We start from the raw sequence: 23,748 nt of genomic DNA, 5'->3' as shown, positions 1-23,748 counted from the left end.
CAGCAGGTGTCCTCTCCTGGATGAAAGAACCCTTCCCTGGAGCAGACACGCAGTCACACACCAAACCGATATGCTGGTGAGCCCGCGCATTCCTCATCTGTGTCATTTTGGGAGCACTCCCTGCGGTGATCTCACCAGTAAAGAATGACATGTTTATACTTGCAAATAAAAGGATCTCGAGAGTAGCCACACCCGCGCATTATGACTGATCCAACGTTTGATCTCCAACAAAACGCTGTCAGTCACCCTGACAGAAGGAAGACTGCGTCCAATCCATGCAAAGTGCCCCGGCAACATATGAACGCAGTAAATGTGTCACTTATTTTAGGGGGGGGGGGGGGGGGGCGGTTAGAATAGAGCAGAATTCACTTATCTGGCAATTTTCCACTTCACCAAAAGCTACATTTCAAATATAGTGTTTCCAGGGCCCTGACATTTCCTGTAAATTATACTGTAAAGCATTTTTGGAAGGACACCGAGGGTCGAGTCTTGCCTTTCCCTCGTGAGGACGTTAAATCTAAAAAAGACCAGCACACCCATCACGGGGCACGTGCAATAATGAACTAGTGAACTCCCATAAGCCTGATCCCTGCTTGTGTTTATGGCCTCAGTCAAAGTAAACATGCTCGCAGTGAATCTGCTTTTACTGAGATTTGTTAGTGTTCTCTATTAATTACCGCTGCCGAGCGAGGTCACGTGACAGCTGGAGTTCGTCTAATTTTTTCGCAAAATAATTTGAAGTTACGAACGGATTTTAAATTATCATTGAATGTTGACAATGGGTCAAGGACCAGATGATTACATTTTGGTGAGGAGCCAGATTCCAGAAGGACTCTTTGATATTCTAGTTTGGTATTCCATAGATCAAAGCAAAGGGCCTTTGATCATACAGCTTTTACCATGTTATATAGTATATATCGTATTCCAGGTCCTGGTAAACAGTTCTTTTTAAATCCACCAACCTCCATTGAAGGAAGACAAGCCAGATCTTTCTCCAAGTACCTGCTTGGTGTTTGCCTGAGCTCTCTGAGTGCTTTTTTAGTCCAAAGGTAGTGGGCAGAGGTAAGTGACTTCCAAATACTGCCCAAGACCTGTACCTGCCAACAAAAGAACCCTATAAGCACCTGTTTTACCAAAGATCCTAACTTTTACTGGCAAAGGTCGGATCTCCAGATCAGCCAACGCCATTAGCGAATTCCTTTGTTTTTATGGCCTGATGTATTTCCTCTCCAAACAATTTTGTGTTTCCCACAATAATTCTGCCTTTAGTTAGGATCATGCCAGAGACGTAACAGCACATGTATCAGAGCACCACATCAGACACTACGGCGGATGTCTCACTCTTCATCTTTCCCTCATCGGTTTTGATCTTGCAGCTCAGCTCTGCTTGTTAATCTTTTACTGCTGCAATAAACCGCCCAAAGAAAACAGCGCTGAAATAAATCTTGTCATATTTTGGATACTGAGATCAGGTTTAGCAGATATTGTGGGGGGAAATAATCGTTAATAATAAAGTTTTCAGAAACCATTTGTAGGATGCCACAGTCTAGAGTCCATACGGATCAAACGTCCCACTAGTGGTGCACCTGAGGTTTTTATCCTACACATTATTGACCACCGATGCCACTGTTGCCTCCAGACTTGTGGTAGCATTCAGTCATGGGCTTTCAAAGAAATCATCAGTCAATATATTTTACTATTTCTCCTTCCTGGATGTTTGGAACGAAGGTCATTCTGTCCTCTTTAAATTTCTGTTGGAACACGTTTCATTTAAAGCCGCCTTTACAAGGACACAAGGTGAGTAACAACCTTTTTAGGTAAACGTGGGCTTCCAAGACCAGGTTTGTTGGGTTGTATAGTTTTTATACCATCTAAAATGAAACTGAAATATTACCTGAACCGGGAGTTTGGAAGAATTCCCAAACCAGTTGTTTTAGCATCATCGTCGCTTTTTATTCCCTTTTTAACAATTGAACTGTACGTGTGTTTGTTTTTATTAGGAAGGAAAATGATGAAAAATGATAACAAAAGGAATTTGGGGTAATTTGTTACCTTCAGGTTATTATTTGTTCATCTGCTACAACAACTTTATGTGTCCAGTAGTTTGAGCTCTGCTGCAGCACCTTCTGTACCCAGGGACCCAAGGCTCCTCCTCCTCCTCCTCCTCCTCCTCCTCCTCCTCACTGAAAAGATCACCCTGCCCTCTCTCACACACCATTCAGTGCATGCAATTTGTTTCGCTTTGCATCTTCACCCTGTTCCCTTGTTATTCAGCCGAAGTCCTTCCTTAAAACTACAGCGCTGTGATGCCCATAGCTGTCGTCACGCTCAAATCTATGACTCTTCCTTGTCCGTCACCTCTGCTGCAACACTACACATCCTGTAGCTTCGGCACACGTGTAGGAAAACTGGAATCTGGAAGCTATTAGCAAATGATCACATCTAAGACGTGAAAATGGAATTGTTAAAGAGGAGGATGAAAAGATGATTGTTCTTACATAACCCTCTAAATATAGGTGCGTATGAGTCAGTATTTAAAGAAACACTTGGAGCCATTTCTTGTCATGGGCATATAATATTTATTTGAAGATTACACTCAGACCTTATATTTTAGAGAAGCTTTGCTTGTTTTTCGATGTTCAAATATATATCCGGGAACAGGATCTCGTCTACCGGATTTGGCCCCGGCTCCGCATGGCCGGCAGGCAGCTCTTGCCATTCCACCTTTCAGCGAGCCAAAAAAGAAATAAACCAGATTTCCTCTGTTCATCTTTCAACTCAGGACGCCAGCTGACAACAAATAAATGCCCGGCAGTCCGGGATTTCGTGCCCTGCGTGACAATAACATCGTGCACTTTTGATGCCGATACGGTGTCCAGCAGAATATCACCCACCAAATATTCCCTTGTGTTGAATTTACAAGTCAACACATCCCACCCACAGGCTCTACACATAAACTTCTGAGACCAGCACAAGTCAAACACGGCTTATCTCATTTTGATGCAATGCCTGACGCGAGCCAAAGTACGCGAGCCGTTTTATATGACAACTGCACGTCTAACAGCAAACACGCTGTATCCTGGAGACAAAGCTTTCAGGCAGCTTCCGGCATCTGATTGTTCTGGATACGTCTTGGCACATTCTGAGCCCTGCTGGAATCAGCTTGGCTGTTTTCCACACCTCCGTGGCTCCCCTGGTGTCCTCTCGGTTGCCGCGCGTGCAGAATCTTTTTTTTATTTTCCTTCATTTTCGCTTCATCCCTTTTGGGGTGTTGGGGAGGGTACTGGAGCCCATCAGCTGCATATGAACCGGGGGCACCGCTGAGGGATTCGCCAGCTCTGCCAGGGTCCTATGTGATAAATTAGGGGGGGTTGGTACCTTGTTCAGGGGTACTTTGGCAGCACTCTGAAGGTTTCCTGGCACCGCTTTCTACTACCAGAAACCCTCTCAAATTTTGTCCGGACCCTCCGCTTCTCAAACCCAGTACCCTAGTGCCATAAATTTCTATACCTTTGTTAAATATTTAGGTGTGACTTATTCTGTTTTCCCGATTGCGTCATGCACAAATGCATCATTAGTTCAGTATCTTGTCATTTCAACTGCGTCCGACCTTCTTTCTGCCACAACAATAGTCTAATTAACAAGCCTGGGTTCCCCGAATATTGCACAGTCAGGAAGTTGAACTAAACCAAGTCAAATGTTGGCCTTTGGTCAGATTAACAGACTGAGCTATTACTAGCTGTTATCCAATAAACGAAAGCTTATTTGATTTAAAGTGCGATTTTCGGTTTCCCGGAGCTGACATATTTTACACCAAACAGTCCTTCAAAGAAAGTGCGTAACGAGACAGTGGCGTCCAAGAAAACCTTGGAATTATGCAAGGATATTTTAGAATGTGAGTCACCAGGGCCAAATTTCTTTTATTAACATGATTCAGCCATTGGCTCGAAAGACTCGTCCGACTATTTGAAGTAAACCTTAAGCGCCATCTCGAAGCAACCCCTTTGGTTCCGCAGCTCCCAGGGCTGTTGTATTTCTCAGGTGGTGTGAACGTTGTGTGTTACTGTACGTCTGAGTGTCAAGGTCTTTCAACAGTTGTGTGCCAGACGTCTTCTGTGGATCGTGTCAAGTTGTGTCCAACAGTGATGAAGCAACAATTTGGAAGCGGGAAGTGGAAACTAGATTTGTTTATTAACCTGACATCCATCTCCTTGCTTGCTTCAGGACTCCTCCAGATCTCTGGTATTTGTAGAATTTATAGAGTTCTCTTTATTTGCGGATCTCTGCTCTCTGCTATTACCATAATGCAGATATTGCAGAGATAATTAGCAATAAAAACTGCACAGCCGAGCAATAACGCAGCGTGTTCACGGCCCTGGTCACGGCTTGATTTAAACAAGTCTGACATCAGCGTGTTATAATCTTCTTATATAAAATAAGACACTCTGTTACAGTTTTGAGTCCTCCACCAACAGGTTGGGCACTACTTTTCTCAACGCATTATGGGATACATTGAATGCAGCGATGCTCACTTAACATTGATACAGCCCCACAAAATGGTGAACTCCCTGGTTAATGAACTATATAGGAGACGGAGTAATTATGGACCCAGCCTCAGATGTTAGTATTCCGTTATTTGATACTAAACTAAAAGTAAAGTCAACCAATGACGGAGCAGAAAAGCTCCAGGAGCATCCAAGGGGAGAGAGAATGTTATCTGAAGTTTCCCTAATCTCAGCCTGTTGGTACGCCATGGCTTACCCACAGTCAGCCTCGCGCTCCAAAATTGAGACAATTCAGCTTTTCTTTTCTTGAAACAGTGGAGGGGGAAGCCCTGGCAGGAAAAAATAAGACAGGGTCCAGACACACTGCCTTCCTTCAAAGTGGAAACATCTTAACGAACTGTTGTATTAGAGGTTGCTTTTTTTCAGGATTCTTACTTGAAGTCCTTGATACTTTGATATTTCATCCTATTTCTCCAAAATAGGATTTCTCCTTGGTTGATTTTTCCACACGTTTATTTTCCTAACACTGAATTAGGGGAATAAACTCTTCATCATCGTCATCTTCATTCTGTCCCACCAGGCTATGAATTGCCTGCTTCGTGAGTCAAGTGGCTGCGGGGACGCGGGGCATCAGGGTGGGAGAGGACGGGGGTAGGATCGTGATCTGCCCCCACCCTCGTTCGTGCCGTATCTCCGCATGTGAAGCCAAATTCTGCGCTAGAAGATGATTAATTACGTAAGTCTTAACAACCGTCGCCAAGCAGCGAGTCGGCGAGGAATTTTGATTGACAGGCGGGACTCTATAAGAGGAGGAGGAAGAGGAGGAGGAAGAGGAGGAGGAGGCGCAACTGCTGCAGTCTCAACTCCTCCGGACGGTGGATGCAGGGAACCAAAGTGGACTTTACTCTTTCATGCGGATGCATCTCTTCTCCGCTGCAGCGTCGGCACAGATCACCAAGTGACTCTTGTCTCATTTATTTTTAATTATTGGATATTAGGCAGACTAAAAAAAAAAAAAAACACAAATCAAAACATCAGTTTTTAGGTAAGTTCAACGTTTGTTTGTTTGTTTGTTTGTTTTTTTAACATAGAAAGATCGTTTGCAAACGTTAATCATTATTAATTAAATCACAGCCCTTGCAGCCATTGTGCTAATGCTTTATTTTAGATTATTTCTTTATTTTACATCTACTACTTCTATTTCTGCCTAAACACAAATAATGAAATTGAATTCAAGTGCATGCTTTTCTTTTCTTAAGCAGACATGATACTACAGAGAAGCCTCGTCTTGCTTCTCATATCATTTAATTTCCTCCAAGCTTTGCCAGAAGGTGAGTATATAATGAGCACAGTTTAACGACAGCCTGATTATTAAGATGACTGCATTATTCTCATTCGAATAAGATTATTTAAAAGTTTATTATTAGATTTGACTGTTTTTCCTTTCAAAATTCATTCTGCATCTCTTTTTGGCTGTAGATGGTGAGCAAGAAGACGGGTCGTCTTTCGACCTGTTCGAAATCAGCCACATCACCCGCAGGACGCTGGGGGCCAAACAGTTCCGGGGCCAAAACTCCGATGCCCCTGCATACCGCTTCATCCGCTTTGACCACCTGCCCCCGGTCAGCGCCCCCATACTGAGACAAATCCTACGACAGATGCAGAACAACGAGGGCTTCGTGTTCGTGGCCAGCATACGGCAGGACCGTGCCTCTCGGGGCACCTTGATTGGCTTCGAGGGCCCCGACGGCCAGCGGCAGTTCGAGATCGTGTCCAACGGAAGGGCCAACTCCCTGGACCTGGTGTACTGGGTGGACGGCTCCCAGAACATGGTTCAGTTTGAGGATGTGGATCTGTCTGACTCTCAGTGGAAGAACATCACCCTCCAGGTTCATGGGGAGAACGCAAACCTGTACGTGGGCTGCAGCCTGCTAGACAGCTTCATCCTGGACGAGCCGTTCTATGAGCACCTGCAGGCGGAGGGAAGCCGCATGTACGTCGCAAAGGGCTCCAGCCGGGAGAGTCACTTCAGGGTGAGACGGACACTGTTCAGTGGGTATAGTCGATCTGAGAAGCCCGAAAGGGTTTATCGTATTCCTAACATCGCTGGGAGAGTTCATTTTTCTTCCCCCAAGGATATTTCCTGTAAACTGTAGCTTGCCAGAGCGGCTCACTAGCCGTGGTCTCTTTGTGTGGAAAGGAATCTAAATTTAGGCCCCAAATTATCCCTTATGTGTGGAAGTGAGTCGGACGCATGTACAGCTGAAGTGTGCCTCTCCAGTACAATTGTTTCTTAATCTTTTTCCTTATGCCTGACTTTAAAACGTGCAACGTGTCCCAAAGTGCACAAGGAAGACTCTTCTTTTCCTATCTTCCAGGGCCTCCTGCAGAATGTGCGGCTCCTCTTTGACACCACGGTGGAAGACGTCCTGCTGAGTAGAGACTGTGAGGTCCCCAAACAAGGTTAGAACCAGCAGCCGTTGCAATTTCCACCCTGCGTTATGATGAGTCAAAGTAATTAAAGCTGCGGGACGTTTCAAGCTCGATACCTTGCAGATGTGATTAGGCAACCCTTCACATGCAACCCGCTAATGCACGGTGCCTGGGTTGTGTTAGGAGTGCTTCAAATGTCCGGAGCGTTTTTCCAGGGCAAACTATTTTGCGTTTTCCATTTGCTCCCTCTGTGGGAATTGTTTTTTTTTTTTTTAAAGTTGCATTTAAGTGGGTCAGGGAGCTTGCAGAGCTTCATGTTTACGGAAACAGACGCGTCAACGCGGCAGTTCGGGGGTCAAACGGTGTGCGTTTTGAATGGAGGGAGATACAGATGCTCACGTTTATTTCTATTGGCAGCGGACCTGGGAAAGAAAATAGAAAGTGAACGCTATACTGCCGAGCGGTTAGCTTCCACTTCTCTCCGCACACACACATACACACACAGTGAAATCATGATTTGGCTGATTAAGTTTCTGCTCTCAGCTGAAGCTTTGCTCACATGAGAAACCGTACCCCCCGATCTCCAGCCGAGCTCACATGAAGAATGCCTGAACCTAAGAGAGATGTCTAAAGAATATCTAGATCAGCTTTCATGCAGGGGCACGTGCCTATGGTGGGACGGGGGGGGGGGGTGGGGGTCATGGACCAGGTCCGGGAGCCCTGCCTTTGGTTTGGTGCAACAAAGCAAATCCATATGCTGTGCGTGTGTGTTTGACGGAAAGGTTGTGGCATTCCTGCTGCCACAAGCAGGGTTGAGTTTCAGCTGAATGAGTTTATTTGTTTAGCAAATCTCACCAAGGCCTGGATATTTTCTCCATGTTGGCTGGTTCTAGTCAGGGTTCGGCACTGGCAGCAGTCGAATGCTGGAAAAAAAAAATCAAGCCTACACCCGCTCTCAAGCTAGAACGAGAGTTGGTTAGAAGCAGCGTTTCAAGGAACATTTTTTAGGGAGAAAAGAATGCGTGAATGCTTTCGCAGGCAAGCGTGCGCGCGTCCATGCTGACACTCGGCCCGAAGCCCCGCTGAGATTCAGATGGATCCGGCAGATTGAAAAGGGGGACAAAAACATAAATATAGTGGAGATTGGGACGACGCTGTGCGATTTGAAGGACATTTTGATGTAAACTCCCTAAACCGCCATTATTCTTCACCAATTTACGCAGCAGGACCCAGGTTTTACGTTCACCTGCGCATGAATGACGGCCGCTCCGGCCTCACATTTTCCTGATGTTCAGAAGGAATTTAAAGGGCAGATCCTCAAAATTCCATCCAGTCAATGTGAACTCTGCAGGGATTCAAGTAATACTCATTATTTTATGTGTTGACTGCAAAAATTTATGTTGCAGTCATGCTGGATGATCCAACTTGAAACCAGAGTTTATTTGAGGTCACACCAGAACACATAATATGCCTATAAGCGATAGTGTTGAGTGTTCCTTATATTGTGATGTTGTTATTAATGCACATTTGTGTTTGAGCTATTTGAGGACTGTTAAAAGTGAAGCTCTTTTAGTGTCGCCCCACTTTATAACAAGATCCAGAATCTTACACTCAACTAAACTCCATTATATACGTTTAATGTAACTCCGCCCATTTATGTTAGTAATGACTCATTCTGACACTAGACTCATCTGCTCCTCTTTCTTTATTCTTTTTTGTAAATGAATCAGAGTGGTCATTGTCTTTCTTTCTTCTACTTGTGGCTGTCCCCCTCAAGGGTCGCCTCTCTTTCACTATGTCCATAAATATCCTCTTTAGTCATCCTCTATGTGGTCACTCCAGGCCTGTAAATCCATACTGAAGGTCTCTTTTATTCCTAAGGTCAAGGAGATGACCTCGTGGCCTTTTGTGTGCCCACAGGATCACTGGAAATCAGACCCTTTTTTTGTTTCAGCCAGCACATCTCTGATTAGCCATCACCCTTTGAGCGCTCACTCTGGCCCTCTTTCTGCCTCTACAGACCACGCGAACATCGTGAGCGAGAGCACGGAGATCGTGGACGTGAGTCCTTCCATCACCACGAATGTTATAGGTCAGAAGACAGATGAGGTGGGACCTGACATGTGCGAGCGCTCCTGCGAGGAACTGAGCACCATGTTCCAGGAGCTCAAGGGCCTTCGCGTCGTCGTCGGCAACCTCATTGATGGATTGCAAAAAGTGGTGAGCGCAAGTGTGTTTTTCTGCCTCGTGTTTGTTTTACTGCCGATCGACCGCCGCCGCTGCTGCGGCTGCCCACAGAAAACCAGCATTTTAGAGAAAATTTACATTTTAAGAAAATAAAGCATATCATTTTCAGCACGGTAGCCGGGAGGTAAGAGGTTGGAATTAGGTTACTAGGTAACCTACGCTGCTTTTTAAAAGCAAGCAATCTTTCGCCACAGGATTGTTTATAGATTCTCCTGTGATGACTGAAGCTGCTGGACTCGTGCTCTTGGCGGCAGCTTGAGTCAGACAGATTTCATGACATGTTACATGTGGATATAGGAAGTGTTCCCCTGGCAGCAATGGGGTCCCGTCTAATGTCTGGCTGTGTTTAAACAGTTCATGTGTTTCCTCTGAGAGTCTCCCGGCAATAAGAGAGTCTGGGTACGAACCTTGGGAAAGAAGTGCTCCAAAGGGTCCCTGAGGCTCTTCCAGACCAAGTGGTGTCTTAGATTCGAGTGCTACATATTTCTGCCTATTTAGACAAAGACTTTTGGGCTTTTTCATCAACTTACAGTTCCCAAGTGTTCGGGAATCCCGCCAAGGGTTGCTGGTTTCCAACTGTATTGGAGTTTAAGAAGAGCTTTCCCAAAAACGTGCAATAAAGTGAAACGTGACGCTTGAAACGTGAACAAATCTGAAGCAGATTTTTATCTTTTTGTCTGCAGCGTTTAAAAAAAAACACAACACAAACCTATATATTTGCTAATATTTGTGCTGATGCAGATGATCTTTAACTGAAAACACAGTTTTTGACTGCTAGACAACCATAACAAAGACTGAAATTCTGAGGAGATTGTTATTATAGGCCCAGCCAGATCAACATGTCTTTCATTTGGAGCAGATCATTTAGTCATGGAGCTGTAATTTAGTTAAGTCGGTGGCCAGTTGCGATGTCAGAAAAGGCTGAAAATCCACCTGCATTAGATAACATTTCAGTAAGGGTGTAGCAGGTGGAAGTCTCAAATTTTGTTGTCGTGACATTTACATCGCACACATTTGCTGCGTGCACAGTTACCGCTGCTCTCTGATCAGCTTTGGTCATGAGAAAGGATGTAACTCATCTGGTAAAAGATACACGTTCATTAACAATGGATTGCAGGGTGACGTGAAGATCCTGATGGTTAAGATGACTTGTGATCAGCATTGCAACAAATGTTTTTCCAATTAGTTCTAATAGCTTATTGAGCATTATTTAAGTTGGCACTGTTTAATCAACGTCAGTATTGCGGGATTCCGCTGGTTTCTTTTGCATTCTAAAATCCCGTTTGGACTGAAAATGTGGATGCTTTCTTTTCAGACGGAGGAGAACACCCTCATGAAAGAAGCCCTTGGCAAGATGAAGAACTCAAAGGAGAAAAACATGTGCTGGCAGGACGGCCGCCTGTTTGAAGATAAAGAGGACTGGATTGTGGACAGCTGCACCAAGTGTACCTGCCAGGTAGAGCCACATCAAACGTGCAGTCAGTGTAAACGTAGATGATAAAGCCCTGTTTCCCTCATGACAGGAGTCTAAGATTGTGTGTCACCAAATAACGTGTCCGCCGGTGGCCTGCGCCAGTCCCTCATTTGTCGATGGCGAGTGTTGCCCCGTGTGTCTCCGTGAGTAGTCGGATTGCTTCTGTCATTGCTTTGACGCCAACATTTGTTACTTAAAAAGAGCTGATTTGGACTCTTCATTGTTACCAGCTGTAGACAGTGACGACGGCTGGTCCCCCTGGTCCGAGTGGACAGAGTGCACCGTCACCTGCGGTACAGGAACTCAGCAGAGGGGGCGCTCATGTGACGCAACCAGTAACCCCTGTACTGGTCCTTCGATCCAGACTCGCAAGTGCAGCCTGGTCAAATGCGATAGCCGTGGTGAGGGGTCTCTTCTTTTACTCTGTCCCAGTTTTCATCTTAATTAAAAGGTGTTCCAGTAACCACCAGTCATCCAGACCAGTCATATTATCTGGAGCAAAGCAGGCCTCTGACTCAGCTGGACAATGATCTAAAACAAGAGTTCGACACGGGAGGAAACAGTGGAAAAAGCCAAGATTGAGTTTAATAGGAGTTGACATTCGCCAAACAAAAGAAAGCAAATTTCATGCCTTAGGAAGCAGTTGAAAATAGATCCATCTGAGCGTGGCCAAATTACTTTTAAAAGCTGTGTAGTGACAGTCAGTGCCCTTGTCTGCCATTTACAAATAGAAAAATGATGATGTGGTGGTGACAATGCAAGAAATATGCACAAGTAACAAAAGCCCTCCCCCAACATGTTGGACTTTATTTTCCTTCCAGTTCGCCAGGACGGAGGCTGGAGTCTGTGGTCGCCGTGGTCCTCCTGCTCAGTGACTTGTGGGGAAGGGCAGATCACCAGGATTAGACACTGTAATGCTCCTGTGCCTCAACTGGGGGGCAAAGATTGCGAGGGTAATGGACGGGAGACTCAGGTCTGCAGTGCCGAGCCGTGTCCCGGTGAGTATTTTATTAACTTTAGAGGCGGCACATCCTTTTACCGCGGGGTTCCTGGCAAGCATCCAAACATCTTCATGCATCATGGTTGCCCCCGAGGTAACATTCCCCATGTGTTTTGGGGCTGACCTCTTTTCTATCACTCAGGAAACGTTGACCCAAATCAGCTCAGCATGTTTCCTTTTCGGAACATTAGGCTCCACATTCCACACAGACACTTATCAGATTTTGACTGAAAATGTTAAAATATCCACAAATTTAGGATTTTAATACTTGTGGGCTCACCCCCTCTGTTTTCACTCAAATTAAAGGCTTGTCTCCTTTTTGTGTGTTTTATTAGTTGATGGTGGCTGGGGCCCTTGGTCTCCATGGGCAACCTGCTCAGTAACATGCGGAGGAGGTGTCAAAACTAGGACGCGTGAGTGCAACAGCCCCCGGCCTCAGTATGGTGGCAGGAGGTGTATCGGGAAAGCCGCTGACAGTGACAGCTGTAACAAAAAGCTCTGCCCCATCGGTGAGCGCAAATAAGTTCACATTGTGTAACAAACCATAGAAACACGGGAACAATTTCTGATGCAACATCTGATCTGCTCACAAACCGGCGAACTTGGTAAATTCTGGCTAAAATATTGGTGCCATCCATCCATGCAGCGAGTCCTAATGTCTAAGATGTGGTGATTTTAACTGTGCTGAACAACACAACTAAATGTTGGGGATAGTTTGGACACAGTGCCAATAGATCTCACAGGGGAAACAAGCTAGTATTAAAACATATGTCATAAGTGAAATTATTGTCACCCGAACCTCTTGCAGATGGCTGTCTGTCCAACCCATGCTTTGCCGGAGTGGAGTGCAACAGCTCTCCAGATGGATCCTGGGACTGTGGTCCATGCCCAGCAGGTTTCCGTGGAAATGGTACCAATTGTCATGACATGAATGAGGTGCAAATTTTGCTGTGTATCCTTATTACGCTGATGTGAATTTCTTTTACACGTTATCAGCGTTTACCTTTCACTCATTTCTAGTGTGACATGGTGTCTGATGTTTGCTACAAAGTCAGTGGAAGGCAGCGCTGCGTCAACACCGATCCAGGTTTCCACTGTCTACCGTGTCCCAAGCGCTACAAGGGCAACCAGCCTTTCGGCATGGGTGTGGAGGCCGCCAAGAAAAACAAACAGGTGAACCAAACACAGAAAAGGGACTGACCGGATGCATTTGACACCGCAGTGTTGAAGAAAAAGATATATTCTGAGTGAAGACAGTTACAATTGTCTTGTTTTCATGTCGCATCAAAGTAAAGCGGTAAGTAAACTCCATATAGCCATCCCAATTTTCTGTTGCCTCAGGAGAAACTACATTTAAGACAGTGGCCTAGTTTTCCTAATCGATTTGGGGAGAAAGGATTTGTCTCATTGAAATTAAGGAGATCCGGTTACACAGTTTTGATCAATGGCCCGTTCTCTGCTGTCACTCTCTGCTCCATGAGCTCATGGAATGGCGTCCTCTGGTAATGACTGGCAGCTGTGGGTTTCCTGGGCCGCCGCAACACAACAACAGTTGGTGGTACTGTGGTGTATGCTGCATTAAGTAGGATTTCATGTGCTGCAAGTTTTCAGCCAAGTTGGACCGGAGCCACCCAGAGTGGACAAATAGAAAAGTTAAGAAAAGGACAGAATAGAAACTCCAACAGTTTCCTCTTCGTTCAGGTGTGCGAACCCGAGAATCCTTGCAAGGACAAAACCCATAACTGCCACAAACATGCAGAGTGCATTTACATCAGCCACTTCAGCGACCCCATGTACAAGTGCGAGTGTCGCACTGGTTACGCTGGGGACGGCTTCATCTGTGGAGAGGACTCGGATCTGGACGGCTGGCCCAATCAAAACCTCGTGTGCGGCACTAATGCAACCTACCACTGCAAGAAGGTAAAAGAAGCAAAAGTCTGACACCTTGCAGGATTCCAGAAGGAGCCATAAACATTCTGTTCTTATTTCAGGATAACTGTCCCAGCCTTCCCAACTCTGGACAGGAAGACTTTGACAAAGATGGTCAGGGAGACGCTTGTGACAAGGACGACGACAACGACGGAATTCCTGACGAGACGGTAGGGCACGTGCATTTGTGTCGTCTCGTCATTCCGCTCGATCGGCTTCCTGACCAGCAGAATCGTTCCACAACAGGACAACTGCGGCCTCCTTTACAACCCCCGGCAGTTCGATTTCGACAAGGATGAGGTGGGCGACCGCTGTGACAACTGCCCCTACGAGCATAACCCTGCCCAAATAGACACCGACCACAACGGCGAGGGGGATGCCTGTGCGGTGGACATCGATGGAGATGGTAAACCACCGTGTTACAACCAGGTTTCACTGGCTCTTACTTTTAAGCTTTAAACCTTAAAAAATCTCATAATTTGTCTGATTTTTTTCCGCTCAGGGATCCTGAATGAGAACGACAACTGCCCATATGTTTACAACACCGACCAGAAAGACACTGACATGGACGGTGTTGGGGACCAGTGTGACAACTGCCCCTTGCTGCACAACCCTGACCAGGTTGGGAGCTCACAAAATCACCTGTTGCTGATCAGCTGCAGCAGAGAACGTGCCGATAACCTGCTCTCACATCTGTCTACTCATCAGACGGACGTAGATAATGACCTGGTCGGAGACCAGTGCGATAACAACCAGGACATCGATGAAGACGGCCATCAGAACAACCAGGACAACTGCCCCTATGTGGCCAACTCAAACCAGGCTGACCACGACCAGGATGGCAAAGGGGATGCCTGTGACTATGACGACGACAATGACGGAATACCTGATGACAGGGACAACTGCAGACTGACGCCCAATGCAGACCAGCTGGACTCTGACGGTGAGGACATGGTGTTGGACCGCATGGCTACACAGAGGCACAACTGCTAATGAGCATTTTTAAACATTTTTAACTGTAGCAGAAAGTGGAATTTGCTCATATCCATGATGACAATGACACTGAATAGCATTACATCACCACAACCATAAACCCTTAACGACTATTGCTTTTTATTAATGCGGTATATAAGTATCATACAATATTTTTTTTCCTAATAATGTCAGATAGTTGTTAAAATCAGGGACAACAGCTGGAAATCTGTTGACTGTAAATTATTTCAGATGGAGAATTTCTGGTTTAGATTAATGGCAGGTCACCTTTAAAACACCAGAATTATTAAAGAGACCTGAGCTGAGAAACTGTTGAGATGGTTGAACCTTCTAGCCAACACTTATAAAGTGCTATAAAGCTATAAATGTTGCGTTACATTGTTGTTTTAACGATTATTTCCACACTTTGCATCCAGCTCCACCGTAAGGTGTGAAATGTGGTAGCTGTGGAAAGAATCGACTCCAACTGGCACAGGTGATGTCATTCTGCATGACTTCACTGGTCAGTATTTTTATTTCCGTTAGGCTTTAGTCTTAATGAATCCACCATGCTGAACTAGAGCAGGGTTACCTGGAGTTTGTACAGCTGACTCTAACTGAAAACAGACCACAGAGAAAGACCGGTGCACCAGAAACACATTTTTCAGCGCTTGTCAACCGGGATTTGATGGAATTATTTGAGGTCCCTCAGAAATATTAAGGTTTGTGGCAGCACTTCGGCATTTTGGATTAGATGCTGGTACATTTTGATCCCCTGGCCAGTAAAACTAGAGAAAGGCTTAGCGTCTCGGACAGGTCTGAATATCAGTTAAAAATTATGTTTTTCCTCTGTCAACTTGGCAAAGTTGGACTTTTTTCCACTCTCCTCCTCGGTGAACTAGGAGGAGCTCTCCAACCTTTGGAAAATATGGTTTATAGCAGGAGGCTTTAAGCATTAAGGCTTTAAGGTTTAACCTGTTAATCTCACTTTTGTTTAACAGGTGATGGAAGAGGAGACGCCTGCAAAGATGACTTTGACAATGACAGTATTCCAGATATCCTTGACGTGTGCCCAGAGAACAATGCCATCAGTGTTACAGACTTCAGGAAGTTCCAGATGGTTCACTTAGATCCTAAGGGAACCACTCAAATTGATCCCAACTGGGTGGTGAGACACCAGGGCAAAGAGCTGGTCCAGACTGCCAACTCTGATCCGGGCATCGCAGTAGGCGAGTTTCCCCCTTTTAGCCTCTTTTAGTAGATCTCATTGAACCCTGAGGAGCCACTGGTTTCATGGTCATGTTTCTTTCACAGGGTTCGATGAGTTCAACGCCGTAGACTTCAGTGGGACGATGTACGTCAACACGGACCGGGACGACGACTATGCGGGCTTTGTATTCGGCTACCAGTCAAGCAGTCGGTTTTACGTAGTGATGTGGAAGCAGATTACACAGACGTACTGGGAGGACAAGCCCTCAAAGGCCTTCGGCATTTCCGGCGTCTCGCTCAAAGTCGTCAACTCAAGCACTGGGACTGGGGAACACCTCAGGAATGCTTTATGGCACACAGGCAACACCCCCGGGCAGGTGGGCGGCATGCTCAGTGCTAGTTACCTGTCTTTTTTTTGTAAAGCTGTAAAAACATTAATGGTCATTAACGGTTTTATGTAGGTGCGCACTCTGTGGCATGACCCCAAAAACATCGGATGGAAGGATTATACAGCTTACAGGTGGCATCTCATCCACAGACCCAAGACAGGGTTTATAAGGTGAACAAAGGTTTTTAACTGCTACGTATGATTGAACGGACAGGTTTTTGATCTTTTATTGTCTTGTGCAGGGTTGTGGTCTATGAAGGTAAACAGATCATGGCCGACTCGGGACCTATTTACGACAAAACGTTTGCTGGAGGAAGATTAGGCCTGTTTGTGTTCTCTCAAGAGCTGGTGTTCTTCTCCGACCTCAAATATGAGTGCCGAGGTTAGTGCAAATGTTTTCTCTTCATTTTCTGGACGGGAGCAAAGAAAAAACAAAGACTTGAAAAGCGGTGCTATTTTATTTATTTATTTTTTAAAACCTCGAAATCTTTTTCAAACCTCAGACAAAGCGGAGTTGCCACCAGTGTTCATAAGGTAATTAAAGATGGGGTTATGTGTTGTTTATGGGCGAAAGCAAGAAAGAGTCACGCTATGTTCCTGTCTGTCTGCTCACTCATCTCAAATGTCTGTGTTGCATCGTGAAAGTCCCCGTGTGTCATCATGGCCAGAACTTAAGACATCGTGTTAAGTGCTAAACATTGGAAAACAGGCCTGCATTTCATTTGCACAAAGCTCCATTTGCACATGTTTCTGCTGCTTCCCACCATTTTGGCTTTGTGAGTGTCACAAAATGTCACACTAAGTGTTGTAAATGTTGCAGTACAGGGATGTTTTCTCTGTCTTTCCACAGATAACTGAACAAAGGCCGGCTTATGAAAAAAATAAAGGCCAGACGATAACAGATAAGAACACCAAATCCAAAGACTTTCCATACTTTCCATACTTCTCTACTGTGTTTTGCCTCAAACATCCACTGGAGAGGAAATCATGGTCATTTTCAGCTTTCCTGTTGATACGATTCCCAAGCTGGAAAAAGAGGATCAGCAAATTATCTACTTTTGACTCACGTAGTAACCAGTTTCTGCAACTTAAAGGGTCCATTGTACAGCACTCACATACTGTATATGTTTTTTTCACTTTCAGCATTTTATTATTCTTCTGTTATTTGCCTCATTTCCCTAATAAATGCAGCCCCGCTGACCTTTTGGGCTCTTTCATCCAAAAATTCATCCAAACTTGGTCCATTTGTTTTGCAATGCTCATTTGAAAGAATTTTGAAATGAGGGAAAAGAGGCAAATAAGGAAAGAAATTCCATGTATGCATTTCAGTTTTGCAAAGCGCAACTTCCAAGCGGAGACGTTGAACTCTTTGAAGACATTTACAAAGTCTTTTCATTTTAAACACTTCCAGTGAAGAATTTGAGCAAACAACACGCCATTTTAGTAAATGCCAAAGATGTTTATACTAAGTTTGTATTATATTTCCTTTTGTAAATTATTTATGCTCGGCTTGTTTCGTTTGCATTTTTACTAGACTTTGTAAATATTATTTATTTGTTTACACTGACAAAATGTGGAACTGAAGGACACAAATCTCAAGATAACACAAAATTGCTGTTGCCTGAAGTCAAACGTCAGCTGCTTTCAGTAATTGCGAAAAGAAAGGCGGCGTGTGTTTACGTATGGTAGCAGTTGCCAAAGAAAGTTGCCTAATTCTGCATGTCTGTTAAAGCTCCAGTGTGTTTATCGTCCTAGCTGTGCAGACAGGGCCTCTTTGTCCGGTGTGTGATGTATCACCTCAGTTTTCAGCTACCCCGAATCATCTGTGGGAGCTTTTAAATGCTCCTCCACCATAATTAGCCCGTGCATCATATTGAAACACTCTTTGTCTGTAAACACAACTGATCAAAGTGATGGAATCGGTTGAAACGCAGTAAAAAATAATCCACCAGCAGGTAGAGTTTCTCGGCGGTTCGGATGAGTAACAGGCACCATGTGAGGGTTTCCGTCACCAAGTGGAAGAGGTTAGCGGGTTTGACAGCGCAAAGGTAGAACGACGCCAGATGATGCACACAAATGACGTCCATCAGTCTCAACCCTCATGGACGGATTTCGGTGGACTTGTGTTGGTTGAAAAGCAGTCTGGATCTGAAAAAAAAAAAAAAAAACGACAGCTGTGTGATTATTTTCTGTGAATGAGGATGTGTTTGTGTGCAACCTTCATGTCATTTGTATAGTATTTGTGTTGTTTGGTTTCCATCTTGTTCGTTTGTCTAAAGGTTGCAATGCGCAAAGTATTTTTTTTTTATAAACGTGTGTTGTTAGACATGCATTTTCTACAAACAGTGTAAGATTGTTCTTTTTCATAAATAAATGTCTTGTACACCATTGTGTGTGTTGTGTATAATAAATGGGTAATTAAACACTAGTAACTAAAATACATGCAGCACAGCTAATTTTGCTTCAGTGGTTCTTCTGTTGTGCAATATTACCTTTGGAGTTGGCGTCACTGGCAGTTACCTATCTGGGCATTCGTTAAAGGTCAGCTTTCGGCCCATCACCAGCTTTCCACTGGTGTTCCCCAAGGCCCGATGCTGGGGCCACTGCTCTTTGCCATATACACAACCTTGCTGCCAACAAGAATCTGCTTGCGTTGTTTTTCACACTACTGCTATGCAGATCATACCGAGCTGTACCTGCCATTTCCCTCAAATGAACCTCAGTCTCAGACAAGATCTTGAACTGTCTCTCGGGCATATCTGCATGGATGCAGGACCACCACCTCCAAATCAACCTTGCTAAAAGTGAGCTCCTGGTTTTCCAGGCCCTTCCTAACCCTGCATGCTACACAACTGCTGCTACAAGCCAGGATGACCTCCCACATCGACTACTACAATGTCCTTGCACTAATGTGTGTGGTGAGGTGGCGCGTCTGGTCTTCAGCCAACGCCACTGCCGATCGAGCTCTGTTGGCTTCTAGTTAGTTACCTGCATTAAGTTTAAGTCACTGATGCTGATCTGCTGAGCTCTAGCTGGATCTGCTCTCTTTTACCTGCACAATTTTGTCTGAGCCCATGCCATCCCACGTGCGCTACACTCCGCACATGAGCGCCATCTGGCAGAGCTCCATGGCAATCCAGACTAACCTCATACCCCAATACTGGGACAACCTCCCGAGCTCTGTCAGAGCAGGAGCAACCTTCTCTTCCTTCAAAAAGCTCTCGAAGACACAACTGTTCTGGGAGCATCTGCTCACCTGACTGCACTTATCTAGCTCTTCCTATCTCTACTTACCTCCTCTCTGCTTGTCTCCTGTTTTTAATCCCTCTTCACTCCCTCTCCATAGTTCTGCACTGTTAGTTGGAAGTTTTAGGACTGGAAGCTATTATTTTATGCACATAGGTCTGAATTGCAGGGTGGCCTGATTGTGTCTCTCACTGTAAGTCACTTTAGACAAAAGTATCTGCTAAATGAATAGAATGTAAATAGCTAGTCGATTAACATGCTATTTTCAGGGATTTTGCTTGTTTTGTTGTACTTATTTTCCAACAACAACCATCATTCTAATTTGTTCATTCATTCTGAGCACACACAGTCCGGAAACCATGAAAATAAAATGATTCTGTTTTGTGATATTAAAGCTTGACAAATAACCACGGCAGTTATGATTGCACAGAAAAGCCAAGTCCTTAAACTCCCTTAAAGTCAAATGAATTTAGAAATGTTGCATTCGCTCAGATGAGGGATTTGTGACAACACACACTCCAGGTTAAAGAACCGAGCTGAAGGTTTGTCTTTGGTTCTGCACCACACATCTGTCTCACAGTGTGGAAACCAGGGGAGTAAAGGGGTTAAGTAAATGATGGAGAGGCCAGGAAAAAAATGTGCTATTAAGGAAAATAGGGAAGTCAAAAGCTCTCAGCGCTCTGCCAGAGATATTTGGGTTAAGTCTGTTCCGAATAGAACACGTGGCACACACTTGGTTATGTGTCTGGCCTTGGTGGTTCATGCCCACAAACCCAGAACAGCTCTGCCAGAGGATGTCAACGTGTGACACAGTAAACTGATGTTTTTAGCCGAGGTAAGGCGAGCTCGTTAAAAGCCTAAAGAAGGGAAACACAGTTTCACAGGAAAAGTTGATGGATGGATGGATGTATGGATGGATGGATGGATGTATGGATGGATGGATGGATGGATGGATGGATGTATGGATGGATGGATGGATGGATGGATGGATGGATGGATGGATGGATGGATGGATGGATGGATGGATGGATGGATGATGGATGATGGATGGATGATATGCAGTGGTCTCGCTGCATGCAAATGAAGCTCAGTTTAAACGGAACAAACTTGCTGAGGGTTCGGGTCACTTGGTCTCACAAAAACGTGTCAAAATCAAATGAGTGATGTTGTTAAATATGAAGCTTACTGACTAAAATGACTGCTGATAGGCCGCCAAAAGCTAAAGGCTTATCTGGTCTAGACATCTAAAGTGTCTCTGCAGTTCAAGAAACGAGACAGTAGCTCAATTCCTCAACAAGAGGACATTGGACTGTTCAGCAATAATGATTTGAATTCAGACATCAGTTCACGTTCCAAGAGTTGAGTAAGAAGATCAATGCTGCTTGTACATGATGAGCTTTCTAACGAAGCACCAGTACCTCACCAGAGATTGTGCTGTCTGGAGAAAATCAAACACTGAAACTGCGTTGAAACCTCAGCCGCCCGACCTCTGATTGAAGACCGACCATAGCTTTGACTCGCCGGAAACATTTCCTCTCCGCTTCCCATGATCCAAGTGAAACCGGCACCATCAGACGGTTCCCACCGCCTCTTTTAATGACCGTAGCTCTGTTGCCACTGAACAAAGCGACGGCGGCGCTGCCAGGAGCAAGTGTGCTGTGAAAGCACTCGGTCTGTCATTTGAAATAAAGCGAGTCATTCATTTCAGGGCACGAGCAAACCGAGTCATTCGGAAAATATCCTTCTGTCAGCCAATTCCGGGAGCAGTCATTTCGTCCCAGAGAATAGGGGTGCAGGCAGCTGGAGTCCAGAAGCAAAAGGTCTGAGATGTCTAGCGACTGATATCGTCACGCAGCTGCACAAGTGCTAACGTACAGTATTTTTACACTATAGTCACTGTAGTCTGGCTGCAGCTAGGTCTGTTGGGGACTGGGTTGAGAGGCAGAGGGTTCTCGGTTCAAGCCCCAATGCAGACAAAACATGGGATGTGTTCTGGTAGTCGGGGAGGGTGCCACAACACCCTCAAAGAACTGCCCTTGAGCAAGGTAATGAACCCACATAGGTCCTTGTGATGACAAGACGAGACTCAATTAAGAGCAATATATACATTAATAGTATTAGCAACAGTACTGAGACACAGCCTCTCCCATTTAAAGGTGCAATGATGAGTTGTTATTGAAATAGACGTATAATGATATTAATACTGTTATACAGTATATGGTAATAATGTCGGCTATTGCTACTGAACAGAAAAGGGGAGTGTGGACATACAAGTCTTGGTTTTCAGTGACGGCTCTACAGGACTCAATGTCCTCTACCTGCTGAGAAGGCTGAGGTCCAGGCCCATCAGAGCAGCCTTTCAGGGGGGCTTGAAACTCTCTCGGGGGGAGGCCCAGCTCCCGTAGCCCTAACCCCAGCACAAAGCTGCAGGAGCTCAGGAGCCTCCTTCTGTCTGATTTATCTGTCTTTAAAAATAAACTCACACGCAGCCCTTATTTCTTTTGGAATTAAGAGAGAGTCATTATATCCATTAAATCCCTTTGCTTTTAAAAATGCATTTTTCCTTTTAATCCTGTCATCCAATACTGGGAACTACTTTCATCACAAGCTGTTGTTGGAGATGAAGGTCCATGTGTGATTGTGTCTGTGTGATTTTTCTCCTCGTAACCCAAAAAGCTTTGGCCTGACTTGTGTATGACCAAACAATAAGTTGAATGACTTTTGGTGTTGATCCATATCTGAATCTGGAGGCTGCAGTCAAAATATTTTGTATGTTTGTTATCAACAAAGCTCAGGAATTGAGGTGGAGCTGGATGGGACGCAGCTTGGTGGTGAAGTAATGCTGAAATGACTCAACTCTGTTTCAAACCAGGACGAAAGTCAAAAATGAAAGAGTGGATTTTGGCAAAGTTTGGTATTGTGCAATTTTTTATTATTTTTTTTAAATACATGTGGAGCATTTTCTGTTGTTTCAAGCTTCCACCCATTTTTATAGGCCCCTAAATTTGTATTTCAGGGTAAAATCAAAGGGCTGGACTAAGGTTAAGGTTATGGTGGGGACTGTTAGACTTACAAATGAACAGGTGGTTTGAAGTCAAGTGATTCTGATGATGTGCAAAACTCAGATTTGGACAGGAAGTGGAGTAACGGTAATTGAAATGACAGAAAGCGAGCATTCCAAAGCGTTCGGTGAGCCTGCACGTACCTTTTTAAAAAAAATTTAAATACCCAAGAAAAGTGATTTTTTTTCTACCTCTTGTTGGAACAAAGACCTTAATTTGAAAACCCTGAGCCATGATGACATGATAACGTAGCTAGCAATGCTAAAAACAAAGACACAGACACCACTTAGCTTTGAAACACAAGCTGTAGCCCAAACTCCAGAGTTATCTATGTTTCTTGTAATATCATGTCACACCGTCTGAGTCTTTGACAGTTTTAACCAACTATGTAAGTAGTTTCCTTTACTGTAGCCTAACATTGCATGAAGTGATCATTTCATAAATGGGCCTTGTCGACTTCGCTCCTCCTGATTTCAGACTGTTGTAATTCACGTCCACCACAAGTTTTTTTAAATGTCTATTTTTGAGACACATAGTTCTTCTTTCTTCAGTTTGATCACGTAGTACAACCATAGACAACAGACATAAAACTGGCATAATTTGGCTTTTTCCTATGGGCACATCACTTCCTGGCCCCCATCCTGCAGTCCAACAAAATGGTCTTATTGGTTAGAAAAAAAAAAGCAACTAGCAAAAATCCCACCGTGCTTTACGTTCTAAATGAAAATGGCTGATTTATTGTCAGCCTTTCGCCTATTCATGTGCCAAAGATCGATGCTTGATATATGAGGGGATATTTCCAAACCGAAGTCCAGCAGATTGACCTAAATCTGATTCAGACCGCAACTTTTTTCAACAGCCCTCAAAGATAATAGATGAGTGTGAACCAAGGAGTTGAGCAGTGCAGGATCGGATGTGCCAAAGCAGGAAAAACCTTTCATGTGCATGACTCCATTAAGTGTCCGTTAAGAGCTAGCCAGCGTACACACGTGCACAACCAGAGATCCCAAACACACTGATTTCCCATGGAAAAGGGAGCTACTGAAAGCCCTGACAGCAAAGATAAGATGTGTATCACTTTTCAGTGTCAAAGCTGCCATGTTGTTAGTGTTGCACTTGGTATGATGGGTAACAACCATCAACGCTTGGACCATCCAACCAACGTCTCCCACTTCATCCCTTTGCAGGCTCCCAGCAGGGCTCTCGCTGCGTTAGGGTAGACCCTGGACGCGTTGCCGAGCAACCATTCAGAACTGAATAAGGTCACGTGAGAGTGACCAGTC

At 44.7% G+C, this 23,748-nt stretch overlaps 1 protein-coding gene across 4 annotated transcripts; it reads left to right on the top strand.

Annotated features, from left to right (window-relative positions):
* Window positions 1-5,276: 5,276 nt before the first annotated feature.
* Window positions 5,277-18,545, top strand: thbs2a (thrombospondin 2a). Of its 4 annotated transcripts, none has more exons than XM_029835413.1 (23): window positions 5,279-5,550; window positions 5,765-5,836; window positions 5,985-6,538; window positions 6,884-6,968; window positions 8,959-9,158; window positions 10,501-10,641; window positions 10,709-10,802; window positions 10,890-11,060; window positions 11,481-11,657; window positions 11,995-12,168; window positions 12,468-12,595; window positions 12,680-12,832; window positions 13,361-13,579; window positions 13,651-13,758; window positions 13,835-13,994; window positions 14,091-14,209; window positions 14,297-14,531; window positions 15,562-15,789; window positions 15,875-16,146; window positions 16,231-16,328; window positions 16,400-16,539; window positions 16,661-16,691; window positions 17,008-18,545. In XM_029835413.1, exons 2-23 carry the CDS (start codon window positions 5,770-5,772, stop codon window positions 17,009-17,011), a joined length of 3,558 nt encoding a protein of 1,185 aa, XP_029691273.1. In that variant the 5' UTR covers window positions 5,279-5,550; window positions 5,765-5,769; the 3' UTR covers window positions 17,012-18,545. The 4 variants fall into 4 exon arrangements, with proteins under 4 accessions (XP_029691274.1, XP_011601735.1, XP_029691273.1 ...); XM_011603432.2 differs by having other exon boundaries at window positions 5,280-5,550; window positions 5,768-5,836; XM_011603433.2 differs by lacking the exon at window positions 16,661-16,691 and having other exon boundaries at window positions 5,278-5,550; window positions 5,768-5,836.
* Window positions 18,546-23,748: the final 5,203 nt, after the last annotated feature.

The sequence above is a fragment of the Takifugu rubripes genome, chromosome 4, assembly GCF_901000725.2.
Source record: "Takifugu rubripes chromosome 4, fTakRub1.2, whole genome shotgun sequence".
Lineage (NCBI taxonomy): Eukaryota > Metazoa > Chordata > Actinopteri > Tetraodontiformes > Tetraodontidae > Takifugu > Takifugu rubripes.
This window is presented reverse-complemented; position numbering and strand designations above follow the sequence as displayed.